This window comes from Apostichopus japonicus, chromosome 10, assembly GCF_037975245.1.
Source record: "Apostichopus japonicus isolate 1M-3 chromosome 10, ASM3797524v1, whole genome shotgun sequence".
In the NCBI taxonomy this organism is placed as follows: Eukaryota; Metazoa; Echinodermata; class Holothuroidea; order Aspidochirotida; family Stichopodidae; genus Apostichopus; species Apostichopus japonicus.
This window is the reverse complement of record NC_092570.1, coordinates 17,350,916-17,372,353: the sequence shown is the minus strand read 5'-3', so window position 1 is coordinate 17,372,353 and position 21,438 is coordinate 17,350,916. Positions and strand designations below refer to the sequence as shown.

Genomic DNA, 21,438 nt, shown 5'->3' with positions numbered 1-21,438 from the left:
GAAAAGTGTGGTAGGCTAGACTATCATAATTATTGGCGTTTTTTGTAAAACGCAAATGACTATCTCAAGTTTTTTTTAAAGAAATATCTGCACCAACATTATACAACAAACTTGCAATACATAGTTTCTGTCGTAATGAGTGTGATAACGAGAGAAATTGTACTAAAAACACAACAAAACCGCGCTCTTTCAGAGAGCTGAAGTTGAGGAACTCAAGTTTAAAAATGACTCGACTAGCCTGCTGGTTGTTAAGTCATCGTTTTCGCCCCCAGTCCTTGGATACAGTTACATTTAAGATGTTTCGTTAACCAACAAAGAGACCCTGAGGTGCCTGGTTTTCACAAAAGTTAATCACGCTCTAATCTAATAACAATAGCTTTTGTTCACACTGTCTGTTGTTTTATTTTTTTATTTTGTGCGATACTATTAATATTGTGGAAGCAAGTAATGGATGACCCGAATGTATAACGAAGTTTGCAAATCAAAATGAGCTGAATTCATAAATGACGAATGAAAATAATTGTACGTAATGTTTTCCTCAAATTTACAGACGGTTTCACTATGCAATTCAGTAACAAAAAATTTTTTCTTCTTATTCATGGATGTTGAGATGCTAAGGGTATTATTATAACAATATATTCTAACCTAATGAAATAACAACACATACTGACGTATAAAAACATAAACTGACATATAACAACAGTAACATATATACGACAATATTACATTAACATAGACGTGCAACATGCTCTTCATGATATTAGATGAAAGCGAGTGACAACAGCTACGACAAACCAACAACAAACAAAGTAAATGTCAACATAAACGCGCTTACCACTCTTTGCTGTTTTCTTTTTCTTACCTGAAGAAAGATAAAGTGTAATATATAGCAGACTACCTCATCTCTATGGTAACCTAACTTAGACAATTACGTCAGGGATTTATTTATCTGATGGAATGTAGAGCTGACCATGCAGAAATGGAGAAGATGGCAAGGATCTTTCGTAGAGACACATACTTTTTACTATATATATATATATATATATATATATATATATATAGTAAAAAGGATATAACTATATATATATATATATCACTATATATATATCACTTACCTAATTCAATTATTGTATCGCACTCGAGATCCAGCCTTTCTCTACATGCAGCATAGTTGTTTAACAGTTTTTCCGTTATTCCTATATATATATATATAGTTATATATATAGTGATATATATAGTGATTTATATAGTGATATATATAGTGATATATATATTGTTATATAAATATATTTATATATAGTTTTATATATATATTTATATATAGTTTTAGATATTTTCCTACAGACTCATCGTATTTAAATGAAGCAAAATCCTGTTTGATAGAGCTCATGAAGGATTTAATGAGGGGGTTGTAATTTAGTCATAAACGGAATGTGTTTGTTAGGATTTTTGAACTTAATTTTTCGACCATATAAATATCCTGTCTAATTAAGTGAAGGGGGTTGTCCGACGTTCAAGAGGTAACCACTTAAAATGGATACCTGCTGGTCATCATCATGGAGATTATATTATCTCCAAATTAAACATGTATCGCTATATGTGTACTTAAATGGCACCATGCTATGCCAATATCGTTGTGATATATTATATATATATATAATTCCACGCCGACGCCCTTATATAAGCAAACAATCATATCTTATTATTAACCATCAAACTAGTGTAGATTCGCTGTTGGCTTTGTAACTTCGTTACACTTCATAACAAGCTTTCTTAGAAACGTTCACCAGTCTCCACAAATGTTTGCACAATGAACAAAAGGAGATTGCCGTGAAAATTTGAACACCTTTACTCTATTCTATCCTATACACAGGAAATACTATACACAGGAAATAGTGAACTCGCTGATTGCAACAATAACAACAACACATTGTCGAATCTTTTTTATTCCTTGGCGAAGGCAGAAGGAATCTATGCGATGGTGAAAAACTGCAGTAGCTGGTATATCTTGTGTATGGCCTCTCTATAATGGGTACAAGAACCCTGTTGTTTTTGTGTAGGGTACAGGTCATTTGGGTTCAGCAGAGGTTACACTCTGGAAATTTTAAACATGACATCATAACATAGGCAGTTTCATCAGATGTAAAACTGGCATATGACTTTCATATACCGAGTTACAAGAACCCAGTCAATTCTTGTGAAGGTCAAAGGATTTTTGAGGTCAGCAAGGAGGAAGTGTTAAAATCTATAAAAGTACTGTAGCTTGAAAAGTTTGTTTTCAAGTTGAGACTTCTTATTTTCAAGTCAATGTTTGTTTAAGGCTAGCAGAATTCAATGCCTGAAAACCTTTCTTCTTAGTTAAGGAGTGGTCAGTAATAAGCTTTGGGTTTCAGCATGATATTTTTGGCAAGGACATGGTGTACAGGAAAGCACATAATTAGTCAGATCTTAATTAAATATTGTTGTTATGAAATTGAGAATGAATTGCATTTTTAAGAACCTACTTAGTAATTCCTGAAAGTTTACACCATGTCAGGGTAATATTTCATTGCCCTCACTATCTTGGTAGACATCCGTGCTCTCACCATACTTAATTGGTACAGGTTTTAGGTAATATTTAAGCTGTCATTTGTATCTAAGTTTTAGTTAGACATTAATGCACAATATCTTAACACTGCTCTGACGTCTCAATATGAAAGTCCTCAGAGATTGATTGTGACGAAAAACACTCGACCTTAACCTATTACAGTTGCCCTAATTACTAGTGCTTGTCATTACAACAAGTATACATTTAGTGACAGATATTGTCCAAATATTTGCCCAAGTATGATGCTGATGGAAGGTCATTTGAATTCAACAGAGGTCAGTCTGGATCAACTTGTTAGCTTGCAAACTCAATTATTTTCTTTGATGAATAGCTTTTTCTGTGTCACTAATTATCATAGGATTTGACCTTTCCTCTTTTAAGTGGCTGAGGGTTTTTTCCCTTCACTAATGACTGTTATCTGTCATCAACATTCAGAATGGTGATACCGTTGGTAATGATCAAGTTATTTGGTATGATGTTCTGGTACTTGACTTCAGGACACATTTTTCTTCAGTTGCTCTTTCAATCACGTGATTCCATATACAGTATAAACGCGTATACGACAAGGACTCACTAAGCCTGCTGGCCTTCTGTTATACATTTAATTCTAAATGCTTATATCTTATTCTCCTAAAATGGATAACGTCAATACCAAATTGTAAGAAATATGTTAGAAGCATTTCTATTGTTTTTTTCTATTGAATTTTGTTTGTTTTGTTTAAATTGATGTATTTCTTTCAGCGAGATCTGAAAAGTAACTTATTATAGTTATGTGTTACGTTTCTTGATTGAAAAGTGTCAATATCCCAGGGTTAGTCTTTTAGCTCGCGACAGACATGACTGTGCGAATTCAAAGATCCAGCATGGTTAAACAGGTACAATGTATCTTTTTCTCTGATAGTAATTATAACTGGCACCAGGACAAAGACTAAGTCTAACCTATAGTGCCCATCAATACATTTATGCGTGTTTTAAATACAAGTAAGGTAGTATGTGATGCAATAGAGTGTAGAAGGTATTCTGTTGCTGTTTTCAATTGTTGCTTTTGTTTACGTTCTTTCTAATGTCGTCGTTACTGTTGTATTTTGTGTGGTGTTGATATATGATGCTATATGACTGCCAAATACGTTAGATTATTGCGTCAGCTAAAATATATCGAAGACGGCTATATATTAGTATATTGATGTTTCTGATATGTGATGCTGTCATAGGCGTAGCAGGCGGGGGGCTGGAGGGGGGGGGGGGGCTGCAGCCCCCAACCAAACATTTTTAGTGAAAATTCGAGCAATATGCTGATAATTTTTCGGGCACCTACTGATTATTTATCATTATTATTGTAACGACTACCCCGATAATTATAACCAATATTGGAAGGGTAATAACACGGCAAATGATTGTATGTTATTGGCATGTGATGTAATAACCGATGCATGCCTATGATATGCACATTAACATGTTAAACGCGCGCGGAGCTTGCGAAAAAATGTTGGTTATATTTTTCGGGCAAGTCGTTACAGCCCCCCCCCCCCCCCCCCCAAATCAAATTGGGCTCCTACGCCTATGAATGCTGTTAAATATTATAAAGCTACCACGAGGGAGAGGGAAGCATGGAAGACTACCCTACCTCTTAATCAACCCACATTTGGCCAGAGGTCCACTCAGATACCCTTATAATACCCCTAAAATGACTCGGATTGGAGGTATTAGCCTGGACGGGGGGAAAAATCCCAACATATCACGACATATAACAGATTAGGGGTAGAAACGAAAATGATATTTGCGAACCACAGTGAAATGTAGTCCAGTCCACGGGAAGGAAAACTTAATGATGTATCAACCTTCATGACAAAACTTGAAATATCACTATGGCAACTAAAAGATCAGACAATTTCTACGTGCATGCGCCCATCTGTTATGTTTAAGTATCATTTGTTCTAAACTCTAACATTTGAAGTCAGCATGTGGTTTTTAATATTGAAGTATTTTGAAACGTCTCCTTATTTATATTCACAACCATTTGATTTTCCTATTGTTTCAGTTTGCTCGGGTATAGTTATTAGGCGATGCCGAACGGTATAGGATATAGCCTACCGCATTATTCTAGTGCAGCTGTTTTTCTATAGTCCAATGGCAAAGGCAAAAGACATTGCAGGTAATGTTTTCTATATATCACGGGGTATTCTCCTTTATGTTAAATATTTGGAAATCTCCTTTAAAGGTATGCTGCATTGGCCTAAAACATGCTAGATATTCAAATATGGTCACCTTTGGTCAAATCTCTTGAACTGTTTTTATCTCAACATTCGAGGAAATTTTCCTCACTTAACACATTCCGTCATCTTTTTGTGTGTTCCTTAAAACATGTCTGAGAACAATTTTGGAGAGTTAAAGACCTCCAGTAAAATACTTTCTGAAAACTTCTAGCAAACATAGCGTGCTATAATTTGGGGCCTATACTGACTACCTTTAAAGCCAACTCGATGTTGTCGTCAGCACCCCCAGTACGGACCAAATTGTTAATGTTCATTCCTTTTGTGTTTAATGTTTTAATGATTTCTAAATACTCATGCAATAAAAAGTGAACCATTCTTTCACATTAATAAACAAAGTATACACCATTCATGGATGACTCTTTGTCATTTTGTACAAAACTTTGAAATGAGTTATAAGTAATGCTGTTTGAGGCTCTAAAGTTGATTGAAATCCCTTTGCGTTTGTGTATGGTCTCCGAGGGGTCGATTTTTTTTTATAGTTTGCTTGCTAGACTTAAGGCTATAGGTAAAGTCCACACAATTCAATTGATCAATTGTTAAAGTGGCAATCAAAAGGCTTAAATTGGTATCAAAACAAACTAAAAAAAATATGGAACAATATAGCAGTAGCTTTGAATGGTCCATAAACGCATACCTTTGTGCTTTTGTTATCATTCAAACGGATTTTGCATAGTGTGTGGGCGTCTCTGTATCCTTGTTTGACCGATATCTAGGAGTGTCATAACTTTTTAAACTCAATTTATTCGACTTTGAAGCTGTTGAAAAACATCCTCGTTCTTATATTGCTTCCGAATAAAGGTAATTTCGTCCCCTGATTACGGAAATTCATCAAAGAATAAGGCATGTGATGGTAATCTAAAGTTCTAAACACGTACAAGAAGTAATAAACAAAATAAATTCTGTATACTTATTCCAGCTAAAACATCCGAGAAGCCGGTTACCCGGGTGAAAGTCAAAGGTTACGAAATGTGAAACTTTACATTTTCATCTTATCGACTGAATTATTTTGTCGGTATAACAGGGTTCGGATTTCGTGGCCCATTCAACCACAGTAACATTAAAATTATTTACATGTTATACGGTACGTGTCTTCCGAAACATTTCGTCCGAAACGTGTGTCGTCACCTTATGAAACCGTCATTATGGTTCCCACGTGACTTCGTAGCCCAGGACACCCAATCGGGACATTTTGAATGTATGTAGCCCAGGACACCCACCCAATCGGGACATTTTTTGTTTGTATGTACTGTCCTACGCCATGTAACGCTTCTACCGACAATAAACGAGCATAATTAATATTCTGTATATATATTTAGATACACATTTGAACTGTTCATACTGTCAGTACAAGTGCTTTAAAAGCATGGCATGAGTGGATAGCATTAAGTGGTATTAGAATGGGAAAAATTGTCCCCATCGGCTTATCGTGACCAAAAGAAAATTAATTATGACGTCACAAAACCTTACAACTTAATTATGCAAGCATAACCAAAGAGCGGTTACAAACTGTGTGTATGTTATCTTATTAGTGGTTATATATCATTAATTAAAAGGCCTGGTTAACTAATGCCTGTCACAGAACATTTTTTTTTAAACAAGGAATTCGTTAACCAAATTGTTACCTTTTTCTTAACCAGTTGATTTTGTTCAAAACCTTTTTGGCCGATCATTGCTCAAATTTATGGAAACTATGCATGCCGTCTTTTTGTGTTATTGTGTGGTGTATAACTGGTGTTTATCTTATCCCTGAACTTATTGAAACTGTCCACACAACCAGGAAGCCTGTTCCATTGTATAACCACTTTGAAGAACTGAAAAGTGATATGCTGATGTGGTTGTCAACTCCCCCTCCCCCGTACCCTTTGGGCTTCCTACTTTGGAGGCGGGTATTGGTTTAGGTCTTTAGCACCACGGGTCACATCATTATATGACAATTTAACTGTTGGTGAAGTCACGAGGGTTTAATAATGTTACACATCAAAAAAACTTACGAGTTGGTGTTGGTGTTGTCGCGGCGGTCCTTTTGAATCTTCGTCCTGGCTCACTCGCTCTATTTTCGTTTTCGGATAAATTGCTCCGTCTAACACCCGGGCTCTAATGAAAAACAAAGAAGACAGGATTAATGTTTTTTTTTTCAGGAAAGTCACTACTTAGGGAGGGCGCATGCCATTTATTTACACCATGAACATTCCACATCCTTAAAGTATTCAGTTTTTTTTTATGAGCATTACGTGTTAGTCGTTGTATTATAACAAAGTTCAACGCATTTTCGTTGATCATTACGTTTATAAGGCTTGTCTTTCTACTCCTTATAACAAGCACTATCAAGTCTTCGGGCACTGATTTTTTTAGGGATGATATTATTTGAAACAAGTAAACACTTCATGGCTTCAAGCGTTTAATTTTGTGGCCATGATATTTTATTATCTTTTAACAAATGCACTTCATGCCTTCAAGCGTTGATTTTTGTGAGCAAGATATTTTATTATTTTTTTAACACATGCACTTTATGTCTTCAAGCATTGAATTTGTGGGCATGACATTTCATTACTTATAACAAGTATACTTGCTATTATAATGGCAAGTACATTACATGTCTTCAAGCATTGAATTTTTGTGGCCATGATATTTTATTATTTATAACAAGTACACTACATGCTTTCAAGCATTGAATTTTGTGGCCATGACATTTAATTTTTAATAACAAGTACACTCCATACATTTAAGCAGCGAATTTTTTGGACATGGCATTTTATTATTATAGCAAGTACATTACATGTCTTCAAGCATTAAATTTTTATGGCCATTTTATTATATTATTTATAACAAGTACACTGCATGCTTTCAAGCATTGAATTTGTGGCCATGACATTTTATTATTATAGCAAGTACATTACATGTCTTCAAGCATTAAATTTTTATGGCCGTGTTATTTTATTATTTATAACAAGTACACTGCATGCTTTCAAGCATTGAATTTTGTGGCATGGCATTTAATTTTTAATAACAAGTACACTCCATGCATTTAAGCATTGAATTTTGTGGACATGGCCTTTTATTATTATTACAAGTTCACTGCATGTCTTCAAGCATTGAATTTTGTGGCCGTGACATTGAATTTTTAATAACAAGTACACTGCATGCTTTCAAGCATTGAATTTTGTGGCCATGACATTTTATTATTATAGCAAGTACATTACATGTCTTCAAGCATTGAATTTTGTGGGAATGACATTTCCTTACTTCTAACAAGTATAATACATTTCTTTAGTTATGACACTTTGTGGGCATGTCGTTGTTATAAGTACAATTCATGCCTCCATGCATAGAATTTTGTGGTTATGTAACTGTAATCTTCTTAATAAGTATTTGTCCTCAATCAACGAGTTTTGTGGGCAATGTAAAACACCGTCAGTTCCACCTTTCCTGTTTGTTGCAAATCACTCTGTTATTTTTTGTTAAGTATTATTTGTGGACCGTTAACATTATGTGTGGAAGGGGTGGGGGAGGGGGGTGGTGGTGGTGGTGGATGGTGAGGGAGAAGAGGTTAAGAGGTAATATAGAAATTATTTTTGCAACATCCATCCAGCATATAACAAATTGTTATTGGTTTCATTTCAAATTTTGGGGGTACGGTGTTTTCTTGTTGTTTTGGTGAAGTCATATGTTTTATTTATGGAAATTTTTCGGCACTTCATTATGGGCAAACGATGCAGAATCAAATGGGGGGGGGGGGCGCTAGGTAAAAGAGAACATATCTAGTTGCTTGGGTGTATAACTTTAGGCTTTATTCAAACCTAACATGGTACATACTCCAGGGGCTAATCCAATCATTTTTTTTAAAAGAGGGGTGTGGTTCTGGGATGTTTGAAGACGACGACTTCCACATGAGAGAGTATGGGGTCATACCCCCCCCCCCATTGTTCTTTCCATTGTGCACTCTATGACTTATTTAGGCTATAATTAAGCTCTTTAATTAGGCCTACACGCAAAGTTGTACAAGTAATTGCTTTTAATTTTTTGTATAAGTTGAAACCCCACATCATAACTGCTACCGCGCCTGTTCAATCTTTGTCAAGTATACAACCATACCTAATTTATCACAATCTACTTTCTCTTTCATGAATTTGCCAGTAAACACATTTCTGTTGCCAAATGTCTCAAAACCAACACAGCCCCGATACCTCCCTCCTCCATTCTTCCCAAACTGACACACCCCCTCTTTAAAACAACATTCACCGACAGCAGACTGTACATGTTAAGTTTGTTGATAAATTGCTTTTAACTTACCAAGGCTTTCCTACGTTCTGGGGAATATTGCCTGCCAGGCGGGATGATGAACTTGTTGACGTCATCCATCGGTTGAGCCTTCCGAGACTGCTCTCGCGTGATTACATCCTCTTCATGTCCATCCAAGGCTTCGGTAGCATCTATAGCATCCTCCTCCTCCTTCCCATAGAGATTACCTCTTAACCGTGCGACGGATTCTTGTAGATTTCGGATTAATTCCCGATGGGTTTGAAGCTCAGTTTCCAGTAGTGCAATACGATTGTTCTGCTCGATGCTGTTTACAGTAACAAACATACATGTCACTACTATAGCCGATACCACTGCTACAAGAACTCCGTTAGTACTTAACGGTTTCGCCTTCCAGAGCGTCGGATCCAGCGGATTCGTGGTCGCGTGGCCGTTGGCCACATCCATAGATGTGTTCTCCATGTCGACTTCGCAGCTATCCTTCATTTTGTTAACGAGTAACCGGGAAAAAACGCGAGAAGTAATGTTAGGTACGACATTGTCGCTCCGGTAGGGTTACAACGGGTAAACAAACAATAGGGACAGGTAGAGGGGGCGCTATATTAGATGTGTGGGCATTAGTAAAAAGGAAGCGGCGCTACCTACGTGGCTTATAATGCAACACAAGGCTGCTGTTTTTTAAAGCTCCACCCATCATTGTGATTAATCAACAAACCTTTCGAGACGGTAACAAAGAGAAATCGAGGACTGGATTGAGCTTATATTACCCTCAATATTACCCTCGACGATAGATCAAAAGTTATTGACGTTTTCTCAAATGTTAATAATTTGATTATTGATGTAATAAATTTAGTCTGCTATAGCTGGAACTATACATTGCTCAGTCATTGTAAAAAATAAGGTTATTTTAGAACTGGCTAAGAACGACAGCTAAAGTAAAATTATCACTTTTATTCTGAAAAATATTTTATCCTGCAAGTTTTTCGTAGTAATAACTAGCAGAAAGGGAGGGTTGTTGGTGAGTGGGAGAGAGGCGGGGGGGGGGGGGGGGTGATCGCGATTAAGACTACGCTACTTTAAATGGATATTGCAGTAACACTTACCTTCACTAAAGAAATACATTCCCAATGTATTTTTTTCCCCTGTGTAAAAAACAAAAGATTGAAAATATTATAAGGAAACTTTAAAAAAATAATAATTAAGCTCAAATGCCATGGTTATTGCGTGATTAACTCTATATGGTGTTGTCAGATGCATCGACACCTATTTATAACGTTCTATATTTTCGCGATACAAGATGCTTCAAGAGGATGTGATTTTGACATACTTTTAGATGCAGCCAATTATCATTTTTTTTCAGCAGGTTTGGTACAACAGTCCACTTCATTGGAGTATAGTAGCCTATGCCCTTTAACTTTCTTAACACGTGAGTCCCCCACTGCTGATTCAGAGGGCGTCGGGAGGCAGGTCGGGTGCCAGGGACAGTTACCCCCCCCCCATACATTTGCACTTTTTGTTTATTGTTGTTCATTAATTTTCATTAGAATGAGAAAATATATCTCATAATTTTTCCGAGCCCCTTCCATGTCTTCGGGCCCCCTTATTGACTCCGGTCCCCGGTGCTGTGTCCACTTCTGACCCCCCCCCCCCCCCATTTCATTAGACGTGGAAGACACCACACCCCTTATCGATGCGGTGTCACAATAGGAAGAAACAAAGCATAGTACTCACTAAACTATCCGTGAGTTATCACCAGTGGAAACACCACCAATTATAGCCCAGTCGAGATATGGTTAGTTGAATGTTACCTACTCTTTGACTGGTTAAACCCTCGCTCTTTGGCTAGGAGATAGGATCACAATGGGTAGTCATGGCGACGTCATCATATTAGATGCTTTTCAAAAGCTTTACTCTCCCATGAGAATCTGTAACAGTGAGATTATATCTTTATTAGATCATATGTGATTGAATATTAATATAAATACTATAAGAAATAAAAACCCAAAACATTTCATTTAATTGCCATGATGATATCATTCGCTTTGCTGTTGCCAAAATGGAAACACTATAAATATCACCAGATTTGAAAAACTTCATTATTTGTGTTTACAAATTGCTATGAAGATGCGGATTTGGTTCTGAAGATACATAAAATTTCCAGTCATTTTGTTTAGAAGTCAATTGCAGCCTCCAGAATCTCCGTTCATTATCAAAATTTGATTTATATCAAAGTACAGTCTAGGGTCATAGTTAGACGTCGATTGTCCCTGCCGTTTCGAAGATGCACCAACCACCTGCGCTATGAAGTGAAATATCCACGGCGCATGCGCTTTGCCAATCAGGCTAGACTCTAATATGGGTCATAATCTGACTCTCTATAGTGCACAGTTCAAAAGTTTAGAACAACCACAGTTGAGACGAACCCTCTTATGTTTATAGCTGTTTTTATACTGTGTGTAAAATTAGGGTCGCTTTGTATATAAATTCCATTTTTAAGTTCAAAGTTCACCTGAGCAGAGAATGCCAGATATTACGAACTTGGTCTGAACTATTGAATATTTATATATATATTCCTCAATAGAACGATGAATTCAATCGATAGATCTGGTTACTTTCAAAACTGGTGTACCTTTCCCATGGACTATTGAAACTATTTTTAGTCATCTAAATAAATATTCATGTAAACTTTTCCAACAGTTCAAATATATTATAACATACATGCCAGTTGTGAAGACACATTAATTCTATACGAATGATATAATAACATTCTTGTGTAGACGTGGGATTAACTTTATTATTTTGCTGCAGAAAGCAAAATCTAAACTTACCTCGACACAACTCGGTCTTAAAAATAAGAATCAAGCTATGTAGGTCAATAATAATATTTTGACATTTGAATTATGTGAAATTGGCTAACCCTTAAGGGTTTTTTATTTTTTTAATAATGATGCATTTTGTGTTGTCTGTGAAAAGAGGAGGAAGGGGTGGGGGAAGAGACACCTTTCATGATCTCAAAGAACATGTTTTTCTAGCCTGAATAGATTTTCAAAGTTGCATGGCAATTTCCAGGTTTCATAAGACATATTTTGCTTTAGTGAGAAAGTTTGCAGATATTAAATATAAAAAAGCTAAAGACTATCTGTCTCATTGCATGTCTGTCTGTCTGTCTGTCTGTCTGTCTGTCTGTCTGTCTGTCTGTCTGTCCGTGTTACCAACAAAATGAATACGTTTAACCCATTAAACTATCTCAACACATTTTACATCGTCAACTGAGAATCTTATGTTGTTTTTTTGAATGTGGCAGAGAAAAAAATGTGTACAAAGCTTGACCATAAACATGCATGACCGTTTGAGCTTTTTATTTGTATAATGCTATATGGAAAGTGTCCGGGCAAAAAAAAATAAACATGAACAAATGGAGAAACGAGAGAAATTCATCAATTTATAAAGTATAGGTAACATTTAGGAGGGTGTCCTAGTGTGATCAAACATGTCTATACTTACTTTAGTGGTAAAATTATTCCGTTTGTAACTACACAAGGTTGAAATGAACTTGGCACGTCGACCAGGAAACAGTATTTCTTTAACCCGATCCTGCACTCATATGTTTGTTTCTCCTTCACCAGTCTATACTTAATAACTATCCCTATATCTCTTTACACTTGTCCATTGTACGGAATGCTTTGTTTCGTGTTATTTCGTGTTTGTGAGTGGGTTTTTTATTATCTCCCTGTAAGACTTTGATGATGCTGTTTTGCCTGTATTATATTACAAGTTGGCATAGTTCTCATTTCCTGTTCACTTAGCGAGTGATTCATATTATAACCTTAACAGGTTTACCAAGTTTCGTACTTTTAATCAGTGACTTGACCTGTACCTGAACTGCCGTCTGCGTTGTCAAGCAAGTTTTGACATCCGCAAGTAAGACGTTCGAAGTTGTTCGCCCCCCCCCCCCCTCCCAACCCCCGCCCGATTATACAATGTATTGCACCTACAATAACCATAGAAACAGGATTCTACCATTACCTCATTTCTGTATGACATTTGGACGGTTGGATTTGAGGCAGCAGCCGTCCGAGCGCACGTCTCATCTGCATAATCCGATGATGGTGCTGATGAATTATCATTTCTGTTTGGGATAATAAAGGATTCGTTATTGTTATGTCGTATAATCACTGACTGCTTTGTGGCTAACCCAAGAACCAAAATTGAAGTGCAGCCTAGCATAGCATCAACAGCTACAACCAGATCCACGAAAAAACCCACTCATTGCGCCCAAACAACGTCGCTGCGTCAAAATTGCGCCCAAACAACGTCGCCGCGTCCAAATTTGCCGATTCACACTAGATGGAGTGTTAATCATCCGTAGTCTCTCTATGCATTATTGATCATAAATGTTGTAGGCTATGGTTATTATAACTATCCGCAGAGGATGATTTAATCTTATTGAGTATTGCTTCCAAAATAATGATAACACCATATAGTCACCCACGGAAGCATTTCAGTGCCCATGCATCTTTGAAGCAGTCATTCTACGTGACACTAAATTCTCCAACGAATCTACCGTAATGGCTATATAGGAATAACTTGGAAGGTTATTGGATATTCATGAAATGTCTTTTGAAACCTGAAATGTTATCAGATTTGTTCTCAAAGGTGTTAACAAATTTAGGTCATGGTCGCTCATGGTCAAACCTTGACGTGTTTGTAAAGCTATATAGCATCATAGACTATTAACTATCTAATATAAAAATTCTTAATTAGTTTCTGCATGCTGTGAATACGTTGGGTTGGTCAGAATGTCCAGAAATGTATTTTACGAACGGTTTTCACAATTTCATTTATTGCTCAAAGTTAGCGCAATGAAACAAAGATAACCTGTAACCTTTGGGCAGCTAAAGTATGGAAGCAATATGTACTGATCATTGTGTATTTGTCTGTCTTTTGAAAATGATCTTGTTGGTTCGAATTTATTATAAATCGTTTTCTCGATCTCCTGTTGGAAGGTGATTTTCCACACTAAGCCTTTAACTAACGTTGACCTTTGACAAAACTTCGACATATGCCTGTTAATTTTTGTAAACATAACATAGCTTGTGTGTAACACTAAATCACTCGTTTCAACTTGTGGATAAATTTCGTGGAACTGGTACATTACTAATTCACTACTAAATTTACATCAGCACCTTGATAGTAAGTGTATATTATGGATACTTTGAAGGGGATAGTTGAATGTTCTTTTTGAAGAAAAAAAATAATATATATAATGAGATCATATGGTGCATTTGAAGAGAAGAGAGAATGTATTCCTCTTTATTAAATCTATGCTGAGCAAAGCTTCAAATTTGAAATATAACATTTTTGCTAATTTAACGGTGTCGTTTCCGGTGGATAGCCAACCTATTCACCATGTAACTGATTTATTAAAATCTGTGATCTTTTATTATTTGTCCTATGTAGTCCATTTTCCATCTCGCTTCCAAATGCATTGCACAGGTCCATGTGATACAAAGTGAAGCATTTTTGGGCATTTTGGTATTTTAAGGCCAGACTGTATATTCTGTAACAACCTTTAATAATATACTTGTGATTTTAGTATCCTTTAACTCCTTGAAAAGTTAGGTTATTTAGTGATATTGTCGCCAGGTACTCCAGGGCACCCCCATATAGCGTGCAAACTGTTTAGAAAATCTAGAGATCCTGGGAATTGGTGAATGGGTAGCCAAACAAATGCTTAAATTTAACCTTGTATTCTCCAACAATTGGGACGTGTGAACAAAATTCATCTAGACTGCCAATTCCAACACGATGCCCATTTTACTAACTGTAACCGATGTTTATCTTTGGCTTCACCCATTAACTATGGCGGCTGCGATGCTTCATTTTCTCACAACGGACAAATGATGAAACAGTACCACAGATTTTGTTTGCTTCCTTGGAATGATCTAAAAACAAACAAATATGTTGAAATCAGAGATAATTCACCAAACCCGTCTTAATTTTGATAAACGTTTCATCCATCGTTGTTGAGGGATAGCGATTCGATTGATGGATCTACAAGGCTTCGGTTGATGAGCCCTGGTTTTTTTTTCAATCTAAACTTGCGACTGTTTGTTCCCATTGATTTGGAAAATCTTACCAAACATCCCTTGTCCACAGTTGTTACACGGACTCGACCAAGGTTCAAGTTTAGCTCAACAACTATGATTGCGGCAAAACGCAAGCAGTCTTTTCCGTGTATCGGTAAATGACCCTTCTGAGGGCGCTTGTCGAAAACTATTGCTATGTACGGGATATAATGCCACCACTCACAATGTCCCATTTCCTACCTCACTGCCTAAGTCATCGAACTGAAGATGACCTGGAGGGCTCACTCCATAGTACGAAAACGTACCAACCATGTAGGGTCATGTGACGTGCTCCCAGGCGCTATACAAGTTTACATATTTAACCCTTTGTCAGGTCGATGAGGCATGCACGTGTTCCGTAGACAACAGAACGCGACTATAATGGACATTTACGGCAAATTTGAGAATAATTATTTAAGTTTGCATGATAACGTTGTGTAGATTTACTTTCTGTCTCATCTGTATGGTTGAACCTGGATATTATTCGAACATCTACTGTCAGAGGCTTATAGAATCCTTACGTAGGTCACACGAACTTGTTTAACGTGCAAAACCTGCAACTTGGAGCCTTGCGTTGCTAACATAAAATCCCTAATCGATATACAAACTAAATCATGTTGTCTCCAGGGCCTTGTAGAAGTTTTCACTTGGTAAAAACAATTATCCCCCCCCCCCCCCCACCCCCTTTGGATAGCTAACACGTTGGCCATATATATGGCACTTTAAATATTCCGTACCATGACTTTGTAGAATTTATTAGCAATTACAGTCCAAAGGTGAGGAACCTTTGAACAAGCCTGTTTACCCACCGGCAAACATATTTCCTACATTGTTCTGCAAGGGCATACATGCTGTCGACTATAAACTGCCTTAAATATCACCAGTTTGCCCACTGCATAACATGTGATAAGTTACCAGTCATTTTCCTTCAACTTCTAAGCCCGTAAACACTCAAATCATATTTAGAAACAAATCTAAAAAAAAGGTTCATTGTTCCCATTTTGCTTTTGTATATAGCCTATATTGAAACGACGAATAGTCGTTCCGAGTGATATCGACTCTGCATTGAACTTTGTTATAAAAGCGTAGGTTGTGTGATCTCAATGGTGTTTATACCAGTTATGCTATATTCAGAAAAAAAAAATAACTGTTTTGTTGACTCTGTTTCGCATGAACTTTTGATGACAAATGTTGTTTGACGTGACAAGGATCCTATTTGCTGTATATGAGTGGATTTGACTTGGACGAGTGACAAAACCTATGAAAAGTTCCTTAGAACGGTTGACTTTTATCCTGAATTTAACCTTATTATTGCAGTCTGCGGTTAGTCATTATGTTGGACAATGATATATATAGTTAATATATTGTCTGTCAATGGAATTGAATGGCAGCAGGTTCTTGTTGTTTGCTTAAAGTTAAAGGGATCTTTCCGCTTTTCGATTCTATAGCCAGAATTGGGCGGAAAGATGGCGGGGTGTTTAGGTAGACAATATGAGATCCTTTGCATATATTTCCTTAAAGTATGCGTATATAGCGGATATACCACTACAAAAACGTTTATCTGTCATATTCCATGCCCCTCCTATTGCTCTCCCCTTCCCCTATCACCCCCACCCCTTTACAACCCGCCGCTACAAGGCTGTTGGTACGTTAAATTGCGTAAGTATACTTTTGTAAACCTCAGGAACAACTGTTTCATTGAATCGATTTCTAATGTGTGTGAGTGAGCCGCGTGGACAAAAAATACAGGGATTTGCATTATAGGAATAATTTGGAGAAGTTTACACTCAATACTTACTGTTTTAGTCATCCTCTTTATATTGTTAATCTCCCGACTTATCCTTGGATCAACAAAACTGCCTAGAACTGTTGTCTCTTCCTTCTATTTTCCACCGGTGAGGTCACGGGTTACTGTCTATCACTGCCGGGTCATAGTTCAACCTCTTGCACGAAATCCTGTGTGGATCAATTTAATGTAAAAAAAAATTAATAATATCGATTGAAAATGGAAAGACTTATTAATGAAGACATGTCAGTCAATTTTTGTGTCAAGGATACCGCAAAAAAAGTAAAAATATAGGTAAATTTTGTATGTGTGTGTTTATATATGCATAAATCACCACAGTCTATTTTATCTTTATATATTTATATACTATATATATATATATATATATATATTTAATCATCACCTAATATATTGGACACAGACTTTTCAAACTTGCACTTCTTTCCTTCCTCTTCAGGTGGTCTATTCGACGATAAGGTCATTTATACACCGTCCATGAATATCGCGATGTATAGGAATCGATTCATCGGTACATGTTATGTACGTACTTACATTAAAAGTGAGGAACGGTCCATCGTTGACACTACATAAAGATCGGGAAAGGTTCAGCAATATTATCGTCGTGAATCCGGCGGCTTTGATTATCGTATTCACGTAGTTGGAGAGACCATCGACGGACGAATACGAGAGGTACATCAAAGAAGGAGTTGAAGGCTTAAAATATGAGCCGTCTGTAAATAATATACAAAACTATTGATTACAGTGAGATTTCTACCTTCAATAAGAATATAAATAGAACTTCTTTCGTACCGTGATTTCCAATGTTAAACCCCTCCAACCCTCCCATACCCTACCACCTCACCCCATCCCCACCCCACCCCACCTCACCCCACCCCACCCCACCTCTTCATTATTTGTTGATGTTTTGTCCTCTTCTTATTCGTCAGATTTGCAACTTTCCCGGACTCCGAAATGCTGCAAGTTCCATGTCAGTCGGTTACGTTAGATGGCGCTATAATTCTTCTGTGATTTGACAGAATACAAAAGGTTATGTTTTTATCTCTTCTTCGCTATTTAAGTGGCAATGAACAACATGGAAAGGAGGGTAAGGGGGAAGGAGGGTAGGGGGAAAGGGGGTTGGGAGTTAGGGGAGGGATACTTTATTATAAAGGAACTATATATGTGTTAGTCATGAATCACCATTGAACATAAACACAATTAAATGGTGAGAAACTTGTGACCTCACGTGGCGGTAAGTTTGGGATCTGTATGGCTGCCTGCAGCCAAACATCGTATCGCTACTCTGACGTCATAGGCATCAGAACGAATTGGTTTTGCTTTGAATTATCCAACTTGAAGATAACATTGAAAGTTGTATAATCTATGCAATTCAGGTAGAGATGAACATTTAATCTAATATTCTAAATCACTTCGTATGACGAGCAAACCCTTCGTTGTCTCTAGCGTTACGACGGAATCACTGTGATGTACTGATACACTGTGCTGTGATACATAGTAAGGACACACTCATTTGAAACTTTCCTTGTAGTCAGCAAGTTGTCACGTATACCACTTAACACCCAATGTTTGTTTTATTCTATGTTAGTAGTCATACCAACCAGTTCCACCCATCAAATCTCACTCGGGAAAGATGACGTCATCTGAACACGTACGGACGCGTCCTCTTGTTACGTTTCTATTCGATCACGTGACAGCAGATACAGTAAGAGATAGTTCTGTATAAAGATTAAACAAAGGAAACGATTTTGTGGTATTGTATTATTGTTGAATTCTTCCTTTTAACTTCTTTAAATTTCGCGATGTTGATAGTTACTGTAACAGGTGTGACATACCTTAAACATATCCCATTGCCAGCATCGATGAATGCATTGACCATCTCTTTACATTATGTTAAATTAAGTTCACTTCTGATGCATGTAATTATGACGTCACACATGCCACAAGCTCTCCTCAATACTGTTATATGTAACAGGTATATGACAGATCTCAAATATGTCCCATTAGCAGCATTGAGAATGCACAGGCCATCTCAATAGACATTTTAAAGAAGGCCTCCATTCTGATGCATATAATTATGACGTCAAAACAAAGGTAACATACGTAACAGGTGTAGCGGACCTTCCATTGCAAGCTTTGGTAATGCATAGACCTTCTCTATACGTTACTAGAATGTAGCTAATAATGCATATAATTATGACGTCACACGTGACATATGGACTCCCTTTGAGCACCCAGAAGTGACATCTTGCAAGGTATTATTTGGAATCCTAAATATTACTGCAGCATACATTGTCACTAAAAAGTCTTCGGAAAGGATTCCTTAGTTTTTGATCATCAGTTTTTAATTAAGTGGCGTATGTTAAAAACGTCTGGTTGCCAGTTTTGTTGGGTGCCCTTATGACCGAAATCCTCCAATAGTGAATTGATATTAATACTAAGAACACTGTTTACGGTTTAACTGCCACCCTGCCCACTACCCTAAACGTGATAAAGTATTTACCCTCTCTTTCTTTCATGTTAAAGTGGTGTCAATGTAGCTTTTAACCAATATATATATTTTTTGTGCTTTCCTAGTTTTGTCTGTAATCATAAGTCCGTGCAAAGTCAAATTTTATTATTACTGTTATTATATGTTGGTCTTTTTCACCACAAAATGAAATACCAAAGTCGAAACCTGTACAAAAGTCGTGACACCATGTCATCGGTACCTTTACCTGTAACAAACTGATACCTTCAGTCTACAACCCTGTAGGTTGCCAAGGGACCTTACTTTTAACCACACCGTAGGTACCGGCATGATACGTGAATCTCCCAAAAGAGGAAACTACGCCACTAAAAGGGGAATTCCCAGTTACCGCGAATTAGCACTAAGAATAGTAACTGTAGTGAAAGGTGTTATTCTCAACAATAATTACAACCGAGGATTGTGTTATTCCAATTTGCTTTATCAGTCCGAGTGAAAATGTGTTCGCACCCTTCTACAAGGCCCTGGAGACAACATGATTTAGTTTGTATGTCGATAAGGGATTTTATGTTAGCAACGCAAGGCTACAAGTTGCAGGATTGTCACGGTAAAAAAGTTCGTGTGACCGTAAGGAATCTAAAAGCCTCTGACAGTAGATGTTCGCACTCTTGTAGGCCTTTCGGCTTAGATCATGTTTAGCATTATGTTCCCGTCTGTAGGCGAATCGATCGTGATACACACCTGACGATGATCAGAATGTAACAATCTCGATGCAACGGGACTGGGGTCGAGAGCGGATTTGTCTTTTGGTTTTTCGTGACCAGGTTCTTTCTTGGGTGACTTTTCTTTAAAAAAAAGTACCCTTGTAGAACCCAATAATGAAGACCACCACGTGTGCAAGTATAAATGTATAGGTCTATGCATTACCTTCGTGGTCTATGGTATAGCAGTGAGTTAGAAAGAGAACTCCGTGGTTACAGTAGTAGCTTTGTCCACTCGATTAGCGATATGCAGTAAATTTATAACACATAACACATTAGTTGACTAAATAGCTTACGGGTGGGGGGGGGGGTGAGGAAGGTGGGGACATATCGAGACTCTTGATATATCTCCCGCAGAACACTGTTTAGCCACCAGAACAAGTTAAGGAGATGCAAAGGAGAGAAGCCTTAAACTTGAAGGAGCAGCCTGTTTAAAATATATATGTACACTCTGTTTGTACTGCCGTTAATCACCATTATGGCGATGGGTGCATATAAATAACACAGTGTCTGAACCTCGACCGATTAATCTTCACAAAGTAACTTTTCGATAAGCAACGTAATAGGTTATAAAAAGTAAAACAATGCGATTAGCTATTGTATACCGCTGTATATATAGAGCCCCCCCCCCCAAAAAAAAAAAAACGGATTATATTTTGGCGGGAAAGAATTTCTTTGTTGTACCTATATTGATATTAAAAACAAAATGCATGCTTTTTCAGGTCATTGATTTTTTTTCTTTTTTAGGCGAACGGAAAAATAAACTGCAAAATCATCAGAAGGCCATCTATTATAATCCAGGAATTTTCATTAATCTAATGGTGAGTAAATGTTAACGTTTGTGGAGATTCGGGGTCAAGTTGAACTGGTTGTACAGAAGTCTTACCTAATAAACATACAAATAGTTAGCAAGGTATTATCAAATTAAAATTGCAATTTATTCTCATGTTTGAGACTTTGACAGAGTCGAAGAAGTTTTCATGCGACGAAAATGATTTTTTTTTTAATTTTAAATAATCATTTCAAAACAGAAGAAGAAGAAGAAGGTAACAGGCCTATCCACTTGCTTAAGCTACTTGGATTTGTGATTTAAGAGTATACAGTGATGTTCACGAAAGTCTATACTTAACTATATAACCTTAACAGAAACATGCAGACAGC

At 37.0% G+C, this 21,438-nt stretch overlaps 1 protein-coding gene and 1 long non-coding RNA gene across 20 annotated transcripts in view; one reads left to right on the top strand and one right to left on the bottom strand.

The window, feature by feature from the left end:
• LOC139974689 (uncharacterized) overlaps positions 1 to 17,317 on the bottom strand; it is a 39,847-nt gene extending 22,530 nt beyond the window's left edge. For 2 of the 13 annotated variants that reach the window (XM_071981964.1, XM_071981965.1), the window contains exons 1-3: positions 9,151 to 9,863; positions 6,852 to 6,954; positions 836 to 862 (exon numbers count right to left, since the gene is read on the bottom strand). In XM_071981964.1, coding sequence (XP_071838065.1) covers positions 836 to 862; positions 6,852 to 6,954; positions 9,151 to 9,603 — 583 coding nt within the window. In that variant the 5' untranslated portion in view covers positions 9,604 to 9,863. Of the gene's footprint in view, positions 1 to 835; positions 863 to 6,851; positions 6,955 to 9,150; positions 9,864 to 10,220; positions 10,260 to 10,848; positions 11,043 to 13,143; positions 13,247 to 14,862; positions 15,050 to 17,043 lie in introns of those variants that run through there. The other 11 variants (XM_071981973.1, XM_071981974.1, XM_071981969.1 and 8 more) reach the window with 10 other exon arrangements.
• The window catches only part of LOC139974691 (uncharacterized), a 38,752-nt gene that overhangs the window by 9,639 nt on the left and 7,675 nt on the right, over positions 1 to 21,438 (top strand). For 3 of the 7 annotated variants that reach the window (XR_011795529.1, XR_011795528.1, XR_011795527.1), the window contains 4 exons: positions 4,626 to 4,739; positions 17,489 to 17,721; positions 17,979 to 18,754; positions 21,025 to 21,098. This is a non-coding gene — a long non-coding RNA (uncharacterized lncRNA). The remainder of the gene's footprint in view (positions 1 to 4,625; positions 4,740 to 17,488; positions 17,722 to 17,978; positions 18,755 to 21,024; positions 21,099 to 21,438) is intronic. The other 4 variants (XR_011795532.1, XR_011795531.1, XR_011795530.1 and 1 more) reach the window with 2 other exon arrangements.